Source organism: Macrotis lagotis, chromosome 3 (genome assembly GCF_037893015.1).
Source record: "Macrotis lagotis isolate mMagLag1 chromosome 3, bilby.v1.9.chrom.fasta, whole genome shotgun sequence".
Lineage (NCBI taxonomy): Eukaryota > Metazoa > Chordata > Mammalia > Peramelemorphia > Peramelidae > Macrotis > Macrotis lagotis.
This window is the reverse complement of record NC_133660.1, coordinates 244,540,097-244,566,714: the sequence shown is the minus strand read 5'-3', so window position 1 is coordinate 244,566,714 and position 26,618 is coordinate 244,540,097. Positions and strand designations below refer to the sequence as shown.

Below are 26,618 nucleotides of genomic sequence, written 5' to 3'. Positions count from 1 at the left end.
GAGTCTTTTTCTTTCAACCTACTCCCATGAGAAATAAAAGAAACTTTTGGCCTCAAGATGACATGAGGGTTTCAGAGAAACACCTATCTGAATTATGATTTCCATATTCAACTCAAAACCTAGTTCCTTCTCTATCAAACTTTTCCAGGGAGGACTGCCCAATCCAACACACAAATGAAGGTCATGTCCAATAATTGGGGAAGACCAGCAATGTCTATGTCCAGCTTGCAGCCTCTGAATTATTTTTTTCTCCAACTCTCAGTAGCTTTTTTTTGCATGAGATTTCATTTCCCCCACCAGGGACTATAGTCTAATTCTTGCTCATCAGCCTCCTTTGTCTTCTAGCTTGCTCAGAGCCTTTCAGTATGGATGACCATTGGTGGTGCAACACTAAAAGGACGGTGAGGAACATGGCAAGAGATTGAGAAGCAAAGATGACCAATCTTATTGTATCTTTTCACCAGATTCAACCCCCTTCCTCCTCTTTAAATACAGGTAGACCTGTTTTCCCTTTTCCCTTTCTCTTCTAATCTCCATTCCCTCCCTGCTTTAAAACTAGATATCATCATCCTTTTTCCTAACTACACTTTGACTTTTAAACTCCAGCTGAATTTGAAATGATCAATTTAGCACTATGCTGCTTGAGAGAAATCATTCTAGACTATTCACTAATTAAATACATAAAGAAAATAGCAAGACAAAGGACGGAAAAACAATGAAACATTTGCTTTTTTCTTTTTAATATGCTTTTTTCGGTGTAAATGGTCACATCAAGAAAATCTTATATTTTATCTTAGCTTATAGATGAATAAAATTGCTCTGATTTATGGGATTGAAACCTGACTTTACCCTTGAGGAGCTTGATGCCGCACCCCAGTCCTCTCTTCTGTATCTCTTTATAAGGGGCCTGGTCCTCATGTGACACACAGAACACAACACAAAATTGTATACTTACCTACAACCTGGATGATTTCAGCCAATAAGACACCATCCGTTACATCTTGCTGGAGATCTTTGATTAAACGTTTATGACCTGATTTTGCTAGATAGTGATTGGCCCAGTCTGTGTAGATCTGTAGAAAAACAAAATAAAACAATTCTTGACTTAGGTTCCAATTAGACTCCCCACCTAGCTTTCAAACACATGGCAATCCCTGGACCCTAGGAATCAGCCTTACTTCTATCTGAGACCATTTAAACACCATTAACATTAGAAGCATTGTACTGATGAAGCATTCAAGCTTACTATAGTTTAGCTGTACCCTATTGAGAGATCTGACATCAGGGCTTGGGGAAATCTAAAGACAGTTTCAAAAACATGTGAAAGTCTGAATAGAACAGCAGACACGGAACTAAAAGAGTCAGCAATGGGTAGGGTAGAGAAACCATAGCCCTATTTTTCACACAGAGAACTTTCCCCTTTATAGAGAAAACATTAAGGGGAAATTGTTGCCCCAAAGGATGCCTTTTAATGGGCCATTTCAGGTTAATGAGTTAATTTAATGAAATTTTCAGGCTTCTGAGTCCCTTTAAAGGAGTAAAATGTTAAAGCATCAACACTTCAATTACTTTTGTAGGAGCTGAATCACTTACAACCTTATGTTTACCACAACAAACAAAAAATGAAATCAGTTTAATTTGAAAGTCAAATCTCATGTTAATTGTTGGGATTCTTAAGACAAAAGAGTGTGTGGGGGGGGTGGCAAACTCCAATGATTACATCTGTATGACAAATATCTCCAAAGAGAAGGGAGTAAGGTTGAAGTGGTTGGGTAGTAGAGTTCTGGAGTTTAAGTTTATGTGAGCTGGAATCTTATCTTACTTATTATGTGATCTCAGCAAATCATCTTTCTCAGTCTCAGTTCCTGCATCTATCAAATGAAGATAATAATGAACTGTCTTCTAGAGTTGTGACAGATGTAAAAGTACTCTGCAAACTTGTCACTAGTTATCATTATTGTTGTTATTGTTATGATTTTTTCTAGAATTATGAAAGTTGGTGCCTATGGTAAATGAACTAGGCTTATATCTCTTATTCATGGAACTTGAGAAGTGCTACAAAATCATCGAAGATTCCATAGACCAATTTTCAATTTTTTGTTTCCTTTAAGATTAAAAAGGCTGTTAAATGGCATAGTGTATAAAGAATGTCAGACCTAGAGTCAGGAAGACTCATTTTCCTGAGTCCAAATCTGACCTCAGACACATACCAGCCATGGGACCCTGTTTCCCTCAATTGCCTCATCTGTCAGAAAAGGGGGTTGGACTAGATGATCATTAAATGTCCATTCTGCTGTAAACAAGGGCTTCTTAACCTAGGATCCATGAACTTATTTTAAAAATATTTTGATAACTATGTTTCACTATAATATAATGGGGTCCCTTATTGTCAAAGAATAATTTACTATAAGCTTTTATAAAACTATAAAACTAAAGATCACTTGTAAGACTTTGAAAGGAAGTCTTGTCCAGCCCTCCATAGTTCAGAAAAGAATTGTGTCCTTTATAAATTAAAAGGATGATACAGCCCTCCTTAGTCCAAGTGTACTTGCCCAGCCCTCCTGCTACTTAAACTCATAAAAATGTTACTTCCCTTGGGCAAAATGGCATTGTAGCAGGATGGTTCTCTTTGATATCAATAATAGAATGGTCTCCAAGTTTAAAGTTTTTGTCTATTCTTGTTATGTATATTCTGTTCCCCTTCCCTAGTGGCTGTATAAGTTTTCTGATCTCCTTCAGCTTGGTGGGGTCATTTTTAAAGGGTCTACATTTCCTATAGCTTAAATGATAAATCCCAGAGAATAAAACTTCATATCTAATCCATATTTTTTCCTACTGTTATTTTAACCCTGTGTTTTAGGGTTCTAAATTTTAGAGGTCAAACTTTAAAACCCAGTACAATTTATTTTATACATTTAAAATATTGTTCCTAGAAGGAGTTCACAGGCTTCCCCAGACAGCCAAAGAGCTCCATGTCATAAAATAAGTTAAGAACTCCTACTCTAAATGAATCAATTATTGGGATTTTAGAAGGTCATCATTTCCCCCCAAATCTCAAAAGCAAAGAAAACCCATTTCCACTAATCAAGCATATATTAAATTATTCTCTCTCACTTAAGAACCAGAGGTAGCCAGGCTAGGTACATTTGGCAATTCAGTCAGGACCCAATAACCAATACTTCCTAATGCTCTTAATGCTTGATCAAAAGAAGGAGCTGACCAATGATTAAAGATTTCAATAGGCAGGAAGGGAAGCTTTTTCCCCCTCAACTAGTAAAGTTCAACAACAAGTAAGCCAGAAATAGATTTCCCTCCTCCATGAAGGGAATCAGAAATAGACTTACAGAAGCACTGAACTCTCTAAGGTTCCAGAACCTAATTCTGGTTATTGAAGCAAGTCAATTAGAATTGCTTCTGATTGAGTACTTGGGAGAATTCTTGGTAGCTGGCAGTCTCTCTCTCTAGCCCTTCCCATCTTTTCTTCTGTAACACATATCCCGCAGAAATTAATGACTTTCTTTTAAAATTGTTATTTAATGGTAGGGTAATCATAAAGAAAATAATCCAGTATCAGAGTCTGACCTGAACATTCCCAAATGGAAAATGTTTTCCCACCTTTTATATGGAACTTGATGTGTATGGGACAGTTAGGTGGTACAGTGGAGAAAGTACAGAACTCAGAAATAAGAAGACTCCTCTTCCTGAGTTCAAATCTGACCTCAGACCACCTACCAGCTGTGTGACCCTAGGCAACTCAGTCTTAATTCCCTCCTGTGTAAATTGAGCTGGAGAAGGAAATAGCAAATCATTCAGTATCTTTGCAAAGAAAACCCCAAATGAGGTTATGAAAAGTCAGATATGATGGAAAATGGCTGAGCAAATTTTAGAGTACAATTACAATGACTTTGTTGAGTCTCTATTTGCTTAAATTGTGGAATTCTTTAAAATGAAAATGGGGGGGGATCATGGAAACCAGTGTTAGCACATTGGACTCAAAGGCATTAATCACAAGCATCTATTAAAAGCAGCTGGGTGGTAAAGTTTGTAAATTGTTAGACCTGGAGACAGGGAATATCTGAATTTAATTCCTGTCTAAGCACTTTTTATGTATGTGACTCTGGGAAAGTTACTTAACCACTTTCAGTCTCAATTTCCACATCTGTAAAATGGAAATAATAATAGTGCCTATCTCCTAAACTTGATGAGGGGACCAAATGTGATAATAATTATAACTCCCCTTTTAAGACATGAAGAACATATAAATGTCAACACTGAGTGATGATGATGATAATTAAAGAGCTAACTACCAAAGCTCTGTCCTAGGTACTGAGGATACAAAGTTTTGACTGCTTGCTGGCTGAAACCCCAGATATGCTTTGATTTGCCTTTATCTTATTATGAGTGATAAAGAACAAGGCTGCTTTAATTAATAACTTGCAATTCTTCCTTTGAGAAGTATCTTTTGTGTCCTTTGATGACTTATCGATTGGGAAATGTCTTTTGGTCATACAGATCCTAGTCAAATGCTTGAATATGCTGAATATCATATATAATCACTTCTAAGATATATCTTCTGTCTGCTTTATCAAGACCACCCACTTGCTCTAAAGTACCAAAACTGATGGGCACATCACTTGGGATTGCACTAATTTGGGATTAATCAAAACCCTTAGTTCCTTATGGGCAAAATGGGTGTCATTAGAAAATATATATATATATATATATATATATATATATATATAACACTTTTTGAATCTTAAAGTTCAATGGGGGATAAAAGATTGTGGTTGCTAATGTTGTTAAAATAAGAAGGACTGGAAACTAGAAAGAAGTATGTTCTCACCCTTCCTTTCTATTTTCTTTCTATAGTATTTAAAGGCACATTTCTGAAAAGATATAATCTCCCCAAAACCAATTCCCTGGCAAAGAAACTAAATCCAATGACACTATTTACAGCAAATCAAGGCTAAACAAAACAAATTTAAGCAGGGACATGCCACACTGTGAATGAATAATGAATTAGTAGATGAATGTTCACATTAGAGAAGTGTTTAAATTCTAGGACGGGGAACAATGCCTGGGAACAAAAGTTGATCATTGTTATGCAAAGATGTTTGAAAATAATAAACTGCTTTCTTTAGAAAGAGAAAAGCCAAATGTAAATCTTTCAGAAACTGACTGCACTTGAGGCTTCAACAAAATGGGATCTCACTGAATTTCCAAACTAGAATTTTCTGTCATTGTTGTTTAATAGACAAAGAAGAGATAAGAAGAAAAATAAATTACCATTACACAGTTAAAACTTTGTTTAATGGAATCCCAACTGACAAAAAAATTCTTTGTTAATTGAAATTTTTCCCACTAAAGATAAAAAAGGATAAATCACAAGGAAATAAATACTCTTATTTAAAATTCAACTTTCCAGGGTCCATATAGAATCTTAGAATCTTGGAAATAGTGGTCATCTCTCATGACCCAGGTCTGAGCACAGTTTCTCCCTATAACATCATTTACAAATGGTTAAATGATTTTTTTGTCTGGTGTCAAAGGCAATAGCTTCATGATCAAAGGTCTGGTGCTGATCTGGACCTTAGATATCATCAAGTCCAATCCCCTCATTTTACACATGAGGAAACTGAGGCTCAGATAACTTTCTGCTTGCCTAGGGTCACATGGTAAGTAAGTATTCAAGGACAGAATTTGAACAGAGATTTTTGGAAGACCTTAATATTCCTAGGTTTCTTTTTTCTCATCTACAAACTGGAAGTATACACTAAATGACCTTTATGTTTTATTCATTTCTAGGTCTATGATCCTATGATTTCTAGTATGCAAAAATCTATTCTCTCTAAAGGTAGAACATTTCAATTCCCATTGCTTCTGAGTTTAAGATGTTTTCTTCTACATAGAACCAAAATCTGCCTTTCTGTAATTTTCACCCAATGCTTCTCATTTTTTCCATTTGTCTAATCTCACTTGACTAACCCTTCTAAGAGCTGTAAGAAAATGACAATGACTAATTGCAGAAGATAACTGAGATACTACAAAATTGAAAATGTGCAACAATCCCATCACCTTTCCTACATCTTGTTTCATCTGCAAAGAAAAACAATTCTTTCTTTTTAGAAAGATTTTAAGGGTCAAAACACAACCGGATTTCTGGTTCAGCAACATTTACTAAGATCTTACAACTAACCAGAATTTCCCATTCACAAGTCTAGTTTTACTGTTGACTTTACCACAAGAAACCTGACTGATCCTGAAATGGACAAAATAAAATGCTGACTCTCCCTCCTTCCCCTTTTCACATTTCTTCTTTCTCTCTCTGTACCACTCACTTTCTCCTCTCTTCCCCTCTGGCACTCTGGGCAGGGAGGAGGGGTATGTTCAAGAGATCCAGAGATGTAAAAACAACAATGTCAGTAAAACTAAACTAAAAAGACATAAACACTATTAAATACAGCATGATAGTATTATTTTAAAATAAGTGAGCATGAGTAGAAATGACAAAAAAAATCCAATTGGAAAACAAAATGATAATTTTTAAAAATGCAAATATTCCACATAAATTCTAATAGATTGCATGTCAAACATCCCTTATTTTTGTTGAATTTTGCTCTTTCTTTCTTCCCTATTTAATTGGGTACCCAATGAAACCATTTTCCACCCTTGAGAAAAATCATGGTTTTCTAATTCCCTCACCAGGAAAAGGAGCTTGCTGTCAAATGTTTGAAGAGATAAAATGAAGAAAGAATTTAAAGACTGTGAAACCCTGAATTTCATTTGATTAATTTTATGTTACCTGATGGAATTTCAAAGAGTGTTTCTTTCTTTGCTTAAAATTGATCATTATTCCACTCTAATATGGAAGGAATGGAATATTTTGTCAGCACATCATCATGATAATAACATTAATGACAATGTTAGATTTAACAAGGAGGTACACAGAAGCATCTGTGGTTTTATTTCCAAGATTTTACCCATGTAAGTAGTGTTCAAATGATCATATAAAGGTATTAAAATAATACTATAAGTATGAAGCTGTGACACAGTGGATAGAGCGCTGGTCTTAGAATCAGGAGGATGGGAGTTCAAATTCAGCCTCAGACACTTGATACTAATTAGTTGTGTGACCCTGGGCAAGTTACTTAACTCTGATTGCCTCACATCTAGGGCCATCTCCAGCCATCCTGATTCATATCTGGTCAGTGGACCAGAGCCAGTGGCTCTGAAGGAGAAAGTGAGGTTGGTGATCTTGCTCAGCCTCTCCTCACTCAAATCCAATTAATGTTCTTGTTATGGCATCACCTCCTTCAAGAATGAAGGATAAACATCATCATCATCATCATCATCTTAAAATAACTCCCCATGTTATCTGAGATGGAGCCACCATGTTAGAAAGCAGCATGATTTGGTAGACAGAAAGTTGAGCTTAGAGTCCGGAGACCTGAATTCAAATTTTACCTCTGATTCTTATGAAAGATAAACCTATTCAGCTCTCTCATGACCTAGATTCAGATACTTCCTCTGGTTCTTTTAATGGGCACAACTCTTAAACTCTCTGCTTCATCTTTAAAATGGGCATAATCATGACTAGATTGGTTTAGGGGATAAAATAGTTAATGTCTTTAAAGCAAACATTATAGAGCTTTATAAATGTGATTAATTAATCAGTCCAATAAATCCAGCCAAAAGAACAGGCATTTCCTTGTGTAATCTACTCACACAGAGAAAGGATAGTGGAAAGTACCAGAAGAATAAATAAATTCAGTTCAAATTAATGTCTTTCAATAATACCCTATAACAATTGGACTTGCATGTCCACAATTGACTTTTGATAAGAAACCACAAAACAAAACAAAACAAAACAAATTCCCTCATATTCCAAGTCTTACAGTCTTCCTCTGAATTAGAGAGGACATATCTCTCTGGGTCTCTGTCTCTCTAACTTATTTCAGATTTGTAATCTTATCAGTATAATTAACTCCTTACTAATACACATCTAAAACAGATTATGTTCCCCTACATCTACTTCTGTTCTGCCTCTCATAAGTCTTTTCTTACTCCATTCCATGCTCCTTTCTACCACAAAAATGATTTTTCCCAAAATGAAGATCTGACCATGACATTTCCCTACTCAATAAACTCCAGGGGTTTCCTATGGGATCAAACATAAAATCCTACCTTTGGCATTCATAGCTAAATCTTATCATCATCCCCCTCCCCAACTTTGCTGTCTTCTTACACCTTGTACCTTTCCACATACTATTTGAGTCTCCTTGCTGTTCCTTAAACAAGATATGCCACCTCTTGGCTCTGGCCATTTGCACTGGCATTCCTCCATCCCCACAACCCCTTCTCATCTCTACCTCCTGTCTTCCTTCAAGATCCAGCTAAAATCTCATCTTCTACAGGAAGCCTTTCTAAATACCTGAACTCTAGTGCACTCTTTTTGTTAATCATTTTCTATTTGTCCTATATATTATTTCTTTGGACATAGTTGTTTGGCTATTGTCTCAACCCCTACACTAGATTGTGAGTTTCTTCAGGGCAGGGACTGTAATTTGCCCTTTCCTTGTAGACTCAGAGCTTAGCACAGGTACCTAGAATAGAATGGGCACTTAATAATTGCTTGTTCTTCCTTCCTTCCAAAGTAAAGAGAATGGATCATCTGACAGATTTATAGGAGGATATGGACAAGAGTAATATCACATTGGAAGGCATGGAAGGGTTTAGTCTAAAGTGTTGGATGGAGTACACTCATTAATATAAACAGAGATCTACTAAAATATTGATGTAAATAAGTTTGTTATTATGCATTCTCTACTTGTAGCTGCCATAGTGGTTTAAGAGAAATGAATTTTCTATGAAGGAGAATTGGTTCAATCCTACCTTTGATATATACTAGCTGTATTGCTGTGGGAAAATCTTTTGATTTCTTGTCTCAGATGCTCCATGGTATAGTAATAATGCTTAAATTCCTATTCTACAAGGTTGTCCCCCCCCCACACATACACAATAAAAAGCATTTGGAAGAATTGAAGGCACTGTAATAATATCAATCATTACTAATTATAATAATCATTTTTACAACAAACCTGCTTATTGTCAGAAACTTCATAATCTATATTTAAAAGGCAGCAAGCAGTGTGGCCCAGGAGAAAGAGTACAGTATGATCAGAGGACCTGGGATTAAATCTCATCTCTGACAGGATTACTATCTGTATGATCTTGGTCAAGGCATAACCTCCCTCTGCCTCAGCTTCTTCATCTGTAAAATGACTGACTTGGACTAGATGGTTTCTGATGTCTCTTCTAACTTTAGACATATAATTCTATGATTTGATATTTATCAATGGTTATTAGTTCTTTCCTTGACTCCCAAAGACATCAAAATTAAACGTAATTTTTCAGTATTTCATTCACACAGACACAGATACACAGACAGACACGCATAGACACACAAAGACACACACACACACACACACACACACACACACACACACACACACACACACACCCTCTACAAATGAGTAGGAGGAATGGAAATCTCCCAAAAGAGCCAAGTTCTCATTTGTTGCCATGATTGTGAAACACTGGCATTCCTGGCTCTCTCTTTGAAAACCATACTTGATGATCTACTCTTGGACAGAGCAGTTGATGAGAACTAGGTTTATTGTTCGACAGACATCACTGAACCTCTTAGGACTTATTTCTAATTTGGGGGGAGGAGAAGAATATATGGGTATCTGAACCTAATAGGTTCAGGAAAGCTTTCCTTATATTTTCACTTGTAGTGAAATATCAAAAGAATACTTTTCTCATTTTAATAATTTTGAGGGTGGCTAGGATTTAATTTCAATTTTTAAAATTGATATTGGTCCATAGATCCCTTCGTTTTATTTTTCCTGTGTTATTTCCTGTGTTACTTATCTCAAGTAGTTTGTTAGAGTACCTTCATTCTCATTTTTTAAAAGAATAATTTGTGCCAGTTAGTTAGTTATTCCTTAAAAGTTTAAAAGAATTCTCCTGTAAATTTATCTGAGTCAGGTGTCCCTGTTCCTGCCCTCTGGCCTTAGAATAATTTAAAAATTCAATACAAGCTACTGTTACAGAGTAGTACTTTAATAAGACCAAAACTGTTTTAAAAATTAAGACACAAAGTTCTTTTGTGTTCTTTTTCTTCCTTTTTTTTCCTTTCTTTTTGTTTTAAATGCATGTCTAGCTCCAGAAGTTTGAAAGACCAGAGGTGTGTCTGCTAAATATTTACTTAGGAAACAGCAATGCTGCCAATCCAACCTGGGGCACTTTGCATGAGACGCCCAAGGCAGTGAATGGTAATGTTCTAGGAACTATACAGACATGGCATTGTCTAGCAAAACAGGACTGAGCAGAGGGCGGGACCACAGAGTGATTTCAGCTTATTTTGAAACCTTGCTACAAATAAATAAACTGAAAACTTAAAGGGAGTTATATACATACATATATATATATATATATATATATATATATATATATATATATATACATATATATATATATATATACATAAATTTGTTCTAGGGATCTCCTAACTATAACATTCTTCCTCAAGCTGGTGCCAAGCAGCCAAACCATTTAAATATTGAGAGTATTGTCAGTCTTCTCTCTCAGGACATACAATGGGTGCCAATGCCCTTATAAATCTAGTGCCATATCCTTTGTAGCCCTGTGAGAATTCTGACTTATCCCACACTGGTCCTGGTGGAGACAAATACTTAGAATTTCATGTTTTCCCCTTTGCTTCCATCTTTATGGGATGAATCAATGACTGAAAATAAATTAAGGGTTAAATATTAACAAAACTTTGTAATGAATGTTTGTGATACATTCAAATAGAGAGCGCCCACAAATAGGAAGTTTTGGTAGTAAGTCAGATTAAAAAAAAACCTCAGTGGTCCTTTGAATGCAAAAGCAAAACAGATGGTAATATATCTTCTTGAATGTCATTTGCATTGATAGTACCATATCTATTTCTGAGGTTGAACCTCTGTGTGGTGCCAAGAGGTTTATATTAAGAACTTTATTTGTCTGGATCTCTAGTGTCCTGAATTTAGGCAAGGAACTTAGGTTTTAAGCAGCTGAGTAGGTGCCATGCTGCATTGGTAAAGGGAATTTTTGTCACTGGGCAATTCCCACTGCTAATGAAATTGCAGGTCTAGACCTTATCCAGATTCTTATCTTATTCAATTTTCCTTATCTGATCTAACCCATTTTTTTAGTCACAGGGATCTTTGGACATTCTAAAACTTCCAATCTACCAATTTGACTAGCAAGTTCTATGCTTCTTGCAGTCATCTTCAGCCCTCCCTAATCAGAGATCTCATCGTGAAGAGGATCAAGGGATGATGATCTTCAAAAAGGAGGCAAGAGTGCAAATGAAAAGTTGGAAATTCTGACAGGTGGAACATTTCCTGGATCAAAGGTGAATTTTAAGATTTCCTTTGGAGTTATACCATAAACATTATGCCACCTCCATAAAAAATGACTACCCTAAGCAAATGTAGCCCTCTTTTATACAAGGTTTTCTCTAAAGAATATGCATCAAAATACATAGACTAGGTATGCCTATAAAGTAACCACAAAGGTTGCCTACTTGGAACACAGAATTACTAATTTTATAATGAAATCTTGAATAGTACAAATTATTTTATGTACTTAGTAGTCCCCAAATTATGGACTTTGGCCCTAATGGATAGGGATCTGAACTTGAGAGATGAAAAGACCTGAGTTCAATCCTGCCTAAGACACTTATTAGTTGTATGACCACAGAGGAAATCTAACTCAGCATCCATCTAAAAAGAAATACTTTCTATAACATCCTTGGAAAGCAAGTGGTCACCAAATCTTCACCTGAAAACCTTCAGAGATAGAGAACTCCCTCCTTCTATAGCATCCCATTTCATCCTTTGACAGCTATTAGCAAGCTTTCCCCTTGTATTAATCCTGAAGTTGCTTCTTCACAACCTTCTTCCTTCCTGTGTGTTTCAATCAAATGGAAAATGTTAATTCCTATACTAAAGTTTGAGCTTGGATCTTCTCAGGGTCAGCCTGGGTCTGTTACACAAAAGGCATTTTACAGCTTAAGTAAACTTTTGAAGGGAAACCTGGAGACACAGCCACCATTTTAATTATTGTTGCTATGAAGAAATACATTCCAAGAAGTTGTAGATCACAATCTGTTCATAGCCAAAAAACAAAACAACCAAACAATTTGGGTACTATGTCTTATAAGTATTTTTGTATTTTCCACAATACTTAGTTAGCTCCTAATAGACACTAAGTAAATACTATAGAGTAGTTATTTTGCTGCTCAACTGACTAATTAACTGGATTGGCATGTGATGCCCAAATCATCATCTTCATCAAATATTTATTAAATGGCCTTGGAGGATACAGATATAGAATGTGTACCAACCTATTAAACATGGCTATGTTTGCCAAGAAGCTCTTTCACTTGATGCCAAGCTTAGAAAGAAGGAGGATATTAAAGAGCTTTTCACATAGTAGGTAAATTGACCTAATAATTGTTATCTGTGTGACTCTAAGCAAGTTACTCTTCCTGGATCTCAATTTCCTCACATTTCATTTCTTTATAAGGTTGGACTAGGCTGACACTAAGGCACCTTCTAACTTCTAGATCCTATAAAACTGTAGCAAAGATTCTAAATTTGGGGCCCATGAATCCCACATGGGTCAATGGATAGATGACATTTTTAAATTTCAAGACAGATTCCCTTTATAATCTCTTCACAACTAAAACCTTCCTTCCTTTTGGGTATTCTTACATTGCTCCCTTGATCTAGTGACACTGGCCCACTTTCTTGCCCATGGCATTTCACTGCCTAGTCTGTACCTGTTCACTGGATCTCCCTCTTTCTTGGAATGTTCACCTTTCTTTTATTCATTCCCCTGGCTTCCCTAACTTCCTTAGAGTCTCAGCTCAACTTCCATCTTTTGTAAGAGACCTTTCCTGGTCCCCCCTCAATGCTAGTGCATTTTCATAGATTATCTCCAATTTACCCTTAATATTTCTTATATTTTCATAGTCCCTTAAGAATAAAGACTGTCCAGAGCTTAGCATAGTGCCTGGAAACAATACCTGATGTTCAGTTGTGCCTAAGTCTACATGACCTCATTTGGATTTTCTTAGCAAAAATATTGGAATGGTGTCATTGCCTTTCCAGCACATTTTACAAATGAGGAAACTAAGGCAAAATGGTTAAAACTGACTTGCCCAGAGTCACACAGCTAGCAAATTTCTAGAACCAGATTTGAACTCAGGAAGATGAGATTGTCCTCCAGACTCCAGGACTAGCAATCTATCCATTGAGCCACCTAAATGGCCAAAAATAACCACATTATGAATATTTGTTTATTTATCATAACTTTGTATTTTATTTTATGCGATTAAAAATATAAATCTAAGAAGGCATTCAACTATACCAAATGGATTCATCATAAACATAAACACACACAAACACACACACACACACACACAAACACATACACACACACACATACACAAAATTAAGAACCTTGTCCCAGTGTTAAAAAAAAAGTTTAATTGCAAACCCTTACCATTCCCTTAGATACCCCAGGTAGTATCTTTTGGTTTGGAAAAGACAAAAAAGACTCTCCTCTCATCCAGCATTAGAATGCTATTTTTAAAAAGTCCTACCTCCTTCACAATCTGAAAGATTTTTCAACCATTTTTCTCAGTAGCTCCTGACAATACCAAAGGGGAACTCATTTTAAATTTCTCAAGGGTTCTCCATTCATCTATTCATTAGTTACTAACAAGACATGTGCTCCTTCCAAATGTTTCCTTTAGTAACAGTTATTATGAGAATCAGACTTTCATGGGCATGACTCAAACAGACATCATTAAGACAGCTGAACACTATATTATTGGCAGCAAATATACCATTAAACTTGAACAAGGGTTTTTCATTCCTGGCTAACATATTGATCATATCAGTCCTAAGGCAACTTGTATCTCAGGATTGTGTGTATCCTCAGGCTAGTCCATGAACTTGGGGCCAAGAAGAGCTATAAAGTTACTAAACTTGTTTTTAAACTATTGTGCTCATTGACACATTGGCACCTCTATATTATGAGTGGAAAAAAGCGCCTATAGGCATGGACTCCTAGTGCCTATCCAACTGAGTCCAAACTTACTAGATCTGACCCCGTTGGGGGTGGGGGGAGAAGTAGAAGCAAAGAATAGAAAGACATGGAGAAGATATAAATTTAAGCTGCTAAAAGGAAAAAAAAACAAAATTTATAAATTTCTAATAATTAGAACCATCCCTAAATGAAATAGACTGCTTTATGCAATAGCAAATTCTCCCCCCTCTAAAGATCTTCAAGCAAATATTGGATGACTGTTTGTTAGAAATATTAGAAAGGACATTCTTGGTCATGTATGGGTTGGTCAACATTGTTCTGAGATCCCTCCCAACTCTGAGATATTAAGAACTCTTACAATATAGCCTAACTCTATCTAACTATCTTGACCTCCTATTCCTCTCTCAAAAACAAATTTTGACCCAGACAGGCATATCTACCTATTATCCCCAGACCTGATGCCACTTTTCTACACTGTGAACTTGCCATCCTTCCTTTTCCTTCTTATATCACTTAATCCTTAATAATTTTTCAAGTGTGAGATGAAACATCCAAGGAAAATGCCCATGCCTTGTTATTCTTCTGCATATCTCACATTACCTTACAGAATGATGGGCTCATAATAAGTGAATAATAGATATTCATTAAGTGATGACAAAGATTTTTAAATATAATGCTTTACTGTGAGATTTCTCTCATGACAGGGCAATTCCTTTCATCTCTAGTGACAGATGGAAAAGAACTTTTTAACTCAGGACTCTTAAAAAAAATAAAGAGTCAGGAAGATCTTGTTAACAAGACAAAATGGAAAAGTAGGCAGTTTGTCTCTAAAGTTCTTTCAGTGTCCTATTATTGTGTAGAATTTGGTCTGCTCTCCTAGGGTCAAATTTCTATCCCCACTTATCTAATCAAAAGTTGCTATCATTCCATTCCCTTAATAAGCTCTCAGTGTTAAGTTATTAGCAGTCAACATTAGCTATCTGTTTTTTGTCCTTCTACATAACATTTACATTTTAACTTAAAGAAATAAATAAGGTAGCTTTGAGGGAAGTAGTTCCATAAATACTCCAATACTCTATATGTAAAGTTGCTCTATTTATTAAAAGTCATGATGCCAACGCTAAGTAGTAGGTAGCTAATAGACAATCTTTGCTGATATTTTTCTGCATGGGAAACTTGACAAGAGGGTAGTAATCTGCTACAGAAGAGGGTCTAGCTTCTTGATGAAGTTATATGGGCTGACTATAAAAAATATTAGCACTATACCTTTCCTCATTTTATTGTGAACCAATAATGCCTGTTTTCCCACTTGTATAGACAGTTTTCAATGATCAGAATCATAGAATCTTAAAATTTGAAGGGTTGTCCAAGTTCAAATTATCCAAAACATCACTAATTACCCTCTGCAATACTCACTGCAAAGGGTTACTCAGTCTTTAATAGGAGGGAGTCAGCTGGCATCATAATAGTTAAAGATTTGTAAATTCCTTTACAAATATTGTCTCATTTTATCTTCCTGAAAGCCCTGGAAGGGTGGTGCTATTATTATTTTCATTTTGCAGATGAGAAACCTGAGGAAGGCAGAGGTTAAATGATTTGCCCAGGATCACCTAGCCAGCAAGTGCCTGAAGCTGGATTTGAACTCATCTTCAGATCTAGCATTCTATTTTTTTTAGGGTTTTTGCAAGGCAAATGAGGTTAAGTGGCTTGCCCAAGGCCACACAGCTAAGTAATTATTAAGTGTCTGAGACTGGATTTGAACCCAGGTACTCCTGACTCCAGGGCCAGTGCTTTATCCACTTTGCCACCTAGCCGCCCCAAATTCTATTTTTTCCATGACATGGAGCCTAAAGAACCTCCTTGCTCCAGAATCTTCCCTTTAGAGTAAAAAAAAAATGAATTTAATCCTTTTCCCTGCCAAATCCTAGAAGAATGTTATCTTATCCTTAGATAACAAGACTTTTATCTTATCTAATCTCCTCATGAATAAAAACAAAACAAAACAAGTTTCCTCAGCCAATCACCAAGATTTCAAGGGAACTGACCATCTTGACTGTCCTCTTCTAGAGGATTTCCAACTTGACCTTCACAAAATATGGTATGTGGAACTGGACCCAATACTGCAGATATGGTCAGAGTGGATAAGATTAGAGTGGTTTTATGAACTCGCTTACTTGGATTCTGTAACTCTTTTTAAAGATGGCACTGGATCATCTAGATGATTCAATAGATAGTATGCTGGACCTGGAGTCAAGAAAACTAAATTCAATTGTACTCAAATACCTTCTAGCTATATGACCCAGGGCAATACACTAAATCCTGTTTCCCCACAGTTTCCTCATTTGTAAAAAAGAGCTAGAGAAGGAAATGGAAAACGATTCCAGAAATTTTGCTAAGAAAACCTCAAAAAGTTATGAAAAGTTGAACATAATTGAAACAATTTAACAACAACAAATCTTTGCCAAGAAAAACCAGTGAACAATATGGTCCATAGTCCATCAACAGTCGGACAAAACTGAAAAACAACAGGATTGTGTTGCTGCTGTATTGCACTTGTGGCTTACTATTATCACTCCCTGGCATTTCTTTAAGATTTGCACTATAAGTTTTGTAAAACACTTTATGTATATGATCTCATTTAATCCTCATGACAATCCTATGAGGTCAGTATTACAGGTATCAGTCTCTATACTTCCTGGAAGAGAGAGGATTAAAAAGATTAACAAACTTGCTTATTTTCATACAACTTTAAATCTTAGAGATAGGATTTGAACATAGGGTCTTTCTTGATTCCAGGTCCAATACTGTTTCTCCAATACCATACTGATCTATTAAGATTGTAATCTACAAAATACCACAAAATTTTTTTTTCAAGTGAATAGCTATGAAGAGATATTCCCCATCTTATACTTATGAAAATGCTTCATGTACCCAAATAGAAAACAATCTTTATCTCAATTAAATTTCATGATATTAGATTCAGATCAATTATTAGATTCTACTTTGTTGAGTTTTCTTTGTACTATTTAGGATACACTGTGTTACCTATTGTTCCTAGGTTTTTACTATTTGGAAATTTAATGAAGTTTTCTGAGTCCCGGAGAAAAAATGTTACCTGGAATGATTATAAGCACAGATTCCTAGGGTACTTCATTAAAGATATCCCTTCATACTGATTTGATTCTCTAATAAGCCATGATTGGGGTTTCACCATTTAACAAATTCTCAACACAGCTAACTGTACTATTATCTCACCTATATCTCTTCATCTTATCTATAAGAATGTCATGGGAAACTTTCTTAAATTCTTTGCTGAAATTTAGGTAAACTCTGTCTACTGCATTCCCCTGATCAGTCTAATAATCCTGTCAAAAATGAAATGAGGTTATGCCAGTATGACTGGTTTTTTGATGAAATCAAGAGAAAAAAGAAAAAAGAACAAAGTGGAATGGTTCATCTATGGCTTTCATAGGAAGATTAAGGTGGTGGGATGTTTTCAGACTTCCTTAAAAGGAAGTAGCATAGTATTTCTTTTCATTCTACTCCTAAACTCACACATAATTACAGTTGACATTTAATGACTGATTCCATTGCATTACATTGTGGAAGTAACAGAAATTAAAGTAAAGGGTCCCCAAATCATCTAGGGACCCAGAATGGCATGTAAGTTCCATTCACCCCATAGGCTGCCATTTCATCGGGGCAGTGACACCTCAGATCTAGAATGGACTCCACTAATTCATCTTTCCCATGTGAGAAAGTTGATATGTTGAGGATTATGGGACAGAGAAGAAAGGGAGAAAGGAAACTTAGACTGAATCAGGTTTCCTTGGGGTTAAGATTTTTCCCCCATGGGGAGATAAACTTGTTTCCCAACACATAAAATTCTTCATAACCAAAACTTGGAGATGGAAGAGATGTTTTGCTTTTAGTGGGACAGTCAATTTCTGACCCTCTAGTCTTGATATTTCAGCCTGGGGCAAGAAGTGGTAGTCTCTAGATTTTCTTTAATAAACTCTCAAGGAAGAGTCAACTATACACTCAGGGATTAATCACCCAGATGACCAGCTGACATCCAGTAAAGGGGGATTTTCTCCCACCCAAAAGAAAGCCTACATAGGAGCACAATGAGTCAAACCTTGTAAAAAGAACATCAAGAAAGATTCATTTGATCTGTTCTCTGAAACTCCAATAACAATCCATCAGAGGTCACTCTGATGACCTTGAAGAAGAAATAAAATGATAAAAGGTAAGCCTCTCATCCTGCCCCAAGGGAAATTCAGAACAATTTAGAAAACCCATAGTCTTCTTTTCAAATATGAGAGAATTGTGAAGATCCCTTTCAGCTCAGTATTTATGACCTTCAATGAATCTTTACTGGGTTTTTTGGTGGCTCTGGTAAATCTGAGGTCAGATGATATGCACCGGTTCTTTTCATTTCTCCCTCAAAGGAGAATACTGCCATTACCATTGGAATCTAGACTGCCCTGATTTTTTTTTAATTCTCTAAAGCTTGAGTTGGGTAGAATTACAATTAGTTAAAATTAATTTCAAGAAAAAAGAATAAATTCTAATACCTGGCTTTGATATTTTTGCCATCTAAGTGGGAAAACACTCTTTCAGAGAAGGAACAAGGTAACAGTAGATGGCTATGGATATGAATCTACAACATATTCAGCTAGTGCAGTTCATAATGTGCTTTGGGATTCAGTTTACCTGTTAGCAGCAAGCACAGAAGAAAGGTCTAATCCATGGTACCTTGAATATAGCAGAAAATGCAGAAATAATTGATGAATCAATGAATAAATGACTAAGGAGCCTAAAGTACCTCAGCTTTCTTTTTTTACTTTTTAAATAGCAAGGAACATTGACTCATGAATGTCATATTAGTCAATCAATATTTTGTATGTTTGATTCATCTCTTCACTTTTAGACTTCCTAGCGTTCCCAACTGGCTAACCTTGTTTCCTTTAAACCATAGAAAATTTAAAAAAATTTAATTTATAAATGATAGTTCCAATTGTATAAACACCAAGGTCAACCACTAAATACTGTAATCATTATACAATTACTAGATGTTTTTATGTTGAGAATACTCAATCTTGAAAATTTCTGTGCCAAACCTTACAATAGGGATTTGTGTGCCAGTTTATATACCATGTCCATTTGAGATTTAGTTCTCTAAGAAGAAAAGAAAAGAAAACAAACAACAAGACAATACATGTTTCTTTTGAAAAGAATAACCAAAAGAAGTTCTTTTGCTAGCATAAAAAATTCTTTGTTCAATATAACACACACCATTTGAAAAACTTCTTACTGTTGGATCAAAGTTACTGTCATGGTATTCCTATCATTAGCTACTGTTCATAGGTAGATGATTAATGTTAAATATGCCACATGGAACAAAGCTAGCAAACTTTCACTTTCCTCCATGAAACAAAGCTTCAGATGAATTCTTAGCCATGACATAGAGTCCCATGGTCCCTCCACTTGGGTCCTCCAAGGCCCAAGTCACTGAGTCCTTTTAAAATTATCAAATGGGCATCCTCTGTTCCTTTTCATTTTGGAAGACTCCCAATCCATATCCCTTCTATAGCTAACCTATATAAAAACAACCCCTTTGTCCCTCTTTCCCAAGTCCTTCCCAAAACCATCTTCTATTAATATTAGTATCCACTAAGAGTTCAAGACAATGGGCTCTCCAGCTTGCCATGTTTATGGGAAGTTATTTAAAACCGAATATCCTGATTAAATTTCCCTATTCCCTACTCTTTCTCTCCCCATCAGCCCCATCCCTTGAGAAATTAAATTGATTTGTTCTGCTGCCAACCATTTCAGGACAAACCCCTTCCACTAGATATAAAAATGTTATGACTTTATCTTTATTCTGGCCATAACACATAACCCCCCCCAAAAAATCAACCAACCAGCCAATCACCAATAGCAAAAAAACAAAAAGGTGCCTCTGCTCCTATATACCATAAAAAAAGATAAGGTCTTATTGGAAGGGTTATCAGGGACACACTAAAAAGACAAAAATTGGAAAAAGTTCAAACATAGCTCAAACCAAACCAAACTGCAGCCAAGCCAGGCTGAAATGAGCCTTCCCCACTGCAATCCTGCCAGAGGCAAGAGTGACCCGCTTACTATTTTGTAAGTCATGCTGGCCAGTTTGGCAGAGCTAATCTCCAAGACCAAGAATCATATGGCAGCATTCTTGTTCCTTTTGGTGGGCAATCAGTTAAAACTGCCACATGGGTTCACAAAGCCTTGATCACTAATTTTAACTGAAATTATGCCCGTGCTGTGACTAGATCTTCTTTCACAAGTTAAACTACTGGATAAATGTCAGCCTCTGTTCTCCAACCCACTGGATCATAGTCCATCTAGTTTCTCAGACTCCTGCATACTTCAGTTCTCTCATCTTTCCTCAAATTCTTTTTATCTAATACAAAACCATGAACTAGTTTCTTTTTATTTATGAGATAAATATGAAATAAATCACAAGCTCTTTGCCAGAAAATGAAGGGCTGCCTTTGGTACCAATCATTCTACTCTGAATCTTGTGCTTGGCACAGATTTAGTTGGGGGTGGGTGGCAGAGTGGGCCTTCAAGGACTAACAAGGAGGGTTGCTATGTTTAAAACATAGTCATCTTCTACTGCTGAATTTTGACAACTTTAGTCCAAACAGTCATATGGTGCCTCTGTCTGTTAGGTCCCCTGGCACAACACGTAATTTAAACTTGACACTGAATGTCAAAGAGAGAAGTTACTTGGCCCAGAAGATTGCAGACTATTGGACTTCTCTGTGATTTAAAATATAGATCAATGAGATGAACTAGCTCTTGTTATCCAAAACTCCTGACATTAGGTCAATAGTGCTAAACAAGATGAGAATGTTGGTTCAATGATGTTGTCCATAGAAAATTAATTACCACACCTAAAAATAGGGGTGTAAGTTCTTAGATTTAGAAGTAGAAGGGACTGTAAGTCTCCTTTGGCTAAACACTGTCATTTTACAGATGAAGAAACAGGTTCAAAACAGTCACATCACTAACACACAGGTGATAAAAGTTGCAGAATCAAGGATGACTTCCAGATTTATTTCAAGTCTCAAATTCACTCCACAGTGATGATGTCCAGTTCAAAGTAGACCAATGGAACTTGAGTGTTTTATAGCTTTCTCCAAAGATAAGCACAAAAGGAAAGACCTGCCTGATTGAAATCTCTATCCATTCCTAGGTCTGCCCCCTTCCAAATCTATCAGTCCAGTGTGTGGTAAAAATGGAAAGAAGTGTTTGTTTGTATGTCTGCTTGCTTTGCTTTGGTTTAAGTGTGCTTGTGTGTGTCTATGTGTTATGTGTGTGTGTAGATGTCTTTAAGATGATTACTTGTAACCAAAACCCAGGGTTTAAAAAAAGCCCAGGCCCAAAAGTCATTAATGTTCAAAGGCATGAGGTAGTCACTATATTTGGACAGCCTAACTGAGATGCTGTCTGTGTGTTTGTGTGTGTGTGTGTGTGTGTGTGTGTGTGTGTGTGCCTATTAGATTGATCCTAGGAGCCTTGATAGATATCAAGAAAGTATAATATGCAACAAATTTTCTACATAGCAAAGCCAAGAACCATGTCAAACGGCCATATTGGAAAGTCCCAATCTGATATGGGGAAATTTTCTGAAATGCTAGGAATGCTTAGCTGCTAAGAATGGTGATCCTTTGTCTAATGAAACTTGGCATCACAGAGATAGCAATTAGATTGCCTCCAAAAGGCTAAATGACCTGGCCTTCTGTTTCCTGGCTCCCAAACAAAGTAAGAAAGCCATTAGTGAGCGGCAGGCTGGGATAATCATTTAATTGATCTTTTCCACTCAAGAAGTCCTCCTTTCACTACTCCCAGTGACTGGCTTGTAAATGGGTGTCACTTTCATTATGGGCAAGAAAAGGAAGGCAAAATAACCTAACCCTAAGCTAGATTGGAAAAAAAAAAAACAGCTTTTAACTTTGCCTGGGTAAAAAAATTTCATGGGGTGCTTTCTTCTCTCTCTCTGCCATTATCCTGGGCCACCCACACAGTTTCCCTCTCCTATCAATTAGACCTTGAGGGATACTCTGGCAACAAAAATGTTTAAATGGTTCCCCTTCAAAATACTGGCAGGGTTAGAGGTCATATGGTGTCCTGAATAGGGCAATGCAAATAAAGGCAAAAGACATAGGTTTAAATCCTATTTTTCATTTCACTAATAAACTTATAAATTTAGGGGTAGAAGATACCTTAAGGATGATTCTAGTATAATCCTCCCCCCTCATTTTATAGATGAAGAAACTGAGATCTAAGGATATTAATCTTTAAGAGACTAAGATCTTAGTGCAATGTCTGGCAGATAGTAGACGTTTAATAAGTGTTTATTGGATTGAATTAAATGGAACACATGCCCAATGTCATCCGACTATGAATCCAATATTTTTTTTTCTCTACTATACTGCAAAAAGGGCAGCTAGGTGTCATGGAGGATGAAGCACGGGGTTTGGAATCAGAAAAATTCATCTTCAAGAGTTAAAAATCCGGTTTCAGACACTTTCTGGATATATGACCTGGGGCAAGTCATTTAATGCTGTTTCCCTTCATTTTCTCTTTAAGGTAAAATGAACTGGAGAAGTAAATGGAAAACCATACCAGTATCTCTGCCAATAAAACCTCACATGGAATCACAAAGAGTTGGACATGACTGAAAAGTAACTCAACAACAATAAAATGCTACACACTGATTAAAAGTATAATGTATGACTGACAATATCAGTCATATATTGTACATTTAATCATTAAATATATAAAGTACATACAGTGCTTAAATGTACAATGATTAAACTTCAATTACTCAAGGATCTATGATTTCAATTCTGTGGGTATTCCCTCAGGTTGCAACCTCTCTAAATATGGATATTTAGTCTAAAGAGCTCAAAGAAACAGAAATTATAATAAAGTCTGATACTTGTTGTTTCCAATTGTTAAGGAAGACAGGAGAAATTCAGAGAACACTTTCAGTTTACAGGGATATGAATAGAGTTGGTTTCCATGGAGGTTTGTAAAAATAATTAAGTTGACACAATTTTGGGCAATGGGGGTTAGCTAGTTCTTGTTTCTGCTTAAAACTTGTATGCACCTGTGCAGTCACAAATGGGTCAAATTATATTCTTTGCCTACCTAGATCGACCTCCCTCTCTCTCTCTGCCCCTAACACCACCTACTATTCTATCTCCAAATGCTTAAAATTTTAAAAAAGTATGCTTTGCTTCCCATCATCTCAACTCCAGGTTTTGCTGGAGTTTTGACCCTGCTTCCATTTCTGACATCCCTGGCCTTGAGTCCTTTTTCAGTTAGTTTACCTGCCTTCTTGTGCCTGTACTTCCTGTTCAGTTTCTTCTGACTGGCATGGTTCTCACTTTTCCTTGGCCCCCCCCAGGGGCTGGGTTGTACAGAACAATACAGTGAGGTTGTGGACAAGAAACAGATACATAAATATTGTTGATTGAGTCTCAAGTTGATGGAATACCTTTTGAAGAGCATTGTTATAACAACAACCCACCCTTTGACCAAGTAACAGTATTATCAGGCATATATTCTAAGAAACAGATTCACAGAATTTCAGAAAGGGGAGACCCTTCTACAGCCATCTAGTTCAACCTAGAATGCCTAATATGAAATATGGGATAAGCCTTTTTCTAATATTTGCTTCAAGATTTTCAAAGCAGGAGAACCTACTTTCTTTTGATGTTCTACATTTGGAAAATTCGAATTTTGTTATGCAGTTATTGAGTAAGTTATTTATTCCTATAAACACAAGTTATGCCACACATTAAAAAAGTTTGACTGAATGCAATTCAGTAACTTAATAACTACTGCTTTAATTTGCTATGAGACTGATACTTCAACCTTTTCAGAACCTAAAATATTTAGCAAGATCACTTTTTAGGCATATTCCAGGTCACCTCAGCATTACATCGATCAAACTACTACCATTACATGTTGCTGGTAAAATGATGGAGTCTATGTCAATTCTTTTAATGGTGACTGTACTCTCTAATACAGAAATTTCCTCTGATGCTACTAGCTCCAACCAGAAAAGACCCAGGATCTCCTGATCACTAAAGCTCAAAAAAAAGTCACCTTCAATCCTGAACACATCCTTCTCACAATATTCTCATTTGCCTAAGATCTGAGGTTTCCTTACCACAATCCTGAATTGATTTCTTTTTCTTTTTTCTTTTTTTTTTTTTAGTTTTTACATGGCATTGGGGTTCAATGACTTGCCCAGGGTCACACAACTAGGTAATTATTAGGTGTATGAGGCCAGATTTGAACTCAGGTCCTCCTGACTCCAGAGTCGATGCTCTAGCCACTGCACCACCTAGATGCCCCAATTGATCTCTTTTTCAAAGTGCCACTCCTAGTTCTTGGTTCTACTCTCTGGGGCGAACAGGAAAAACTAAATCCCTATTCTAGGTAAGATAATTTCCTATTCTTGAACATGGCGATCATGCTGTTCCAAAATCTTTTCCAGGCTAACCATACTTAGTTTCTCAAATTAATACTCACATCATGAATTCAAGGGCCTTTGCTATCCTTGTTGTTCTCTGGATACCCGTCCTGCTTTGTCAATGTCTATCCTCAAATGTGATAACCAGAACCAAGCACAATACTCCAGATGTGGAAAAAATGCAGTAAGAGGATTACTTCTCTTTATTTCTAGAAGCTAGACTTCTTTTATAGCTGCCCAACATTGTCAAAAGGAAATATCTATCTAATCAAAATATTTATAGTGCATTTTTGTGATTGTGTAAAAGCAAGTGGAAACAACCTAAATGCCCAGTAATTGGAGAAGACCTAAGCAAATAATCTACTTCAAAGTGGAGTAATTGGACATAGCAGTTTTCAACTCATTTCAAGAAAAAAGAGGTAGGGAATGGAATAAGCATTTATATGGTACATAACAATGTTTTTGACTCTGTGAATATTAACTCATTTGATCCTCCAACAATCCAGCAGGTTAAGTGTTACTATCCTCCTCATTTTGTAGTTAAGGAAACTGAGATTGTCAGAGGTTGAGCAACTTGCTCAGGGTCACATAGCTAATAAGTGTCTGATGCTGGATTTGAAACCAGAAGTTACTGACTTCTGGTTCAGTGCTCTATCATAGCTCCACCAGCTGCCTTTAAAAAGTAAAATCTGAATAACTTGATGGGAATGCTGTAAATGAGATTCTTGGTTGAACTAGATAGTTGTGCTATTCTTACTTTCTAATTATGTAAGACTAGGATATGTCAATCTAACTGAATGGTGAGAACCTTTCAGTTCTTTGGTTGAGGGAAATTCCTTTAAAGAAATCCATCCTTCAATACATAACAACTGTTTTGACTGAGAGAATTACCTGGGACATTGAAAAGTTAAACAAACTTGGCCAACGCAAGTAACTAAAGTGATAATGGAGTGTAGGTCTTCCTGACTTGGGAGGTTGGGACCCTATTCATCATACCAAGGGATTATAACTTTTTTGGTGTCATAGATTGATCCCTTCTTAGACTGACGTTTTTGAGGAATTCAAAGAAATACTAAATTTCAGGGGGTGGCTAGGTGGTGCAGTGGATAGAGAACCAGACCTGGAGTCAGGAGTACTTGAGTTCAAATCCAGCCTCAGACACTTAATAATTACCTAGCTGTGTGGCCTTGGGCAAGCCACTTAACCCCATTTGCCTTGCAAAAACCTAAAAAAAAATTCAGTTAGAGATTAGTAGATTAGTAGTGGAAAAAGATGCATTTTTTTTCCCCCTCATCTAAGTTCCTAGACTTCACGAAATCTATCCACAGAATCCTTGCAGTTTTATGGTCTGGGGATCTCAGTTAAGAAACTTCATTACATCATGTTGCTTAGTAGAATGATACTAAAATGTGATTAAGATTGGCCAATGGGGAATTTATACAATTGTAGAAAAACTTATCTGAAAGAATGTGAAGAAAAGAAATCAGGATCAGATGGTTATGATGAACATATCTGTGACTACTACAAGAATCATTAGTTTCATAAGCATGGACTCCTTCTCTACAAAGATGGTAACCCTTCAGCAACAAGCTAGATAGCATTAGAGAGTTATAATCAAAATTTTCATTTCCCTAGAGCCATCTGGTCAATAAACTTCTCCAAATCTGTCTGGTGCTTAGATATTTGACAGGAAATAACCTGATATTGGGGGCCACATTCACAACCTTTCCAACTTGATAGGGCAAGTCACAGCTCAAATCTTTGGGGAATCCAAGATTATTACTAGTCTATGTTGAAGCATTGGTATGGAACTTCAGGGGAGGAGCTACAATAAAATAAAATAAAAATATGTCCACTAATATATAGGTAAATGATCAAAGACAATAGAAAGGAACATGGAGAAGGAATGATA

At 36.3% G+C, this 26,618-nt stretch overlaps 1 protein-coding gene across 7 annotated transcripts in view; it reads right to left on the bottom strand.

Annotated features, from left to right (window-relative positions):
- Positions 1-26,618, bottom strand: part of NAV2 (neuron navigator 2) — a 436,581-nt gene that overhangs the window by 308,545 nt on the left and 101,418 nt on the right. For all 7 annotated transcript variants that reach the window (XM_074230361.1, XM_074230362.1, XM_074230365.1 and 4 more), the window contains exon 2: positions 956-1,073. In XM_074230361.1, the coding sequence (XP_074086462.1) occupies positions 956-1,073 (118 nt within the window). The remainder of the gene's footprint in view (positions 1-955; positions 1,074-26,618) is intronic.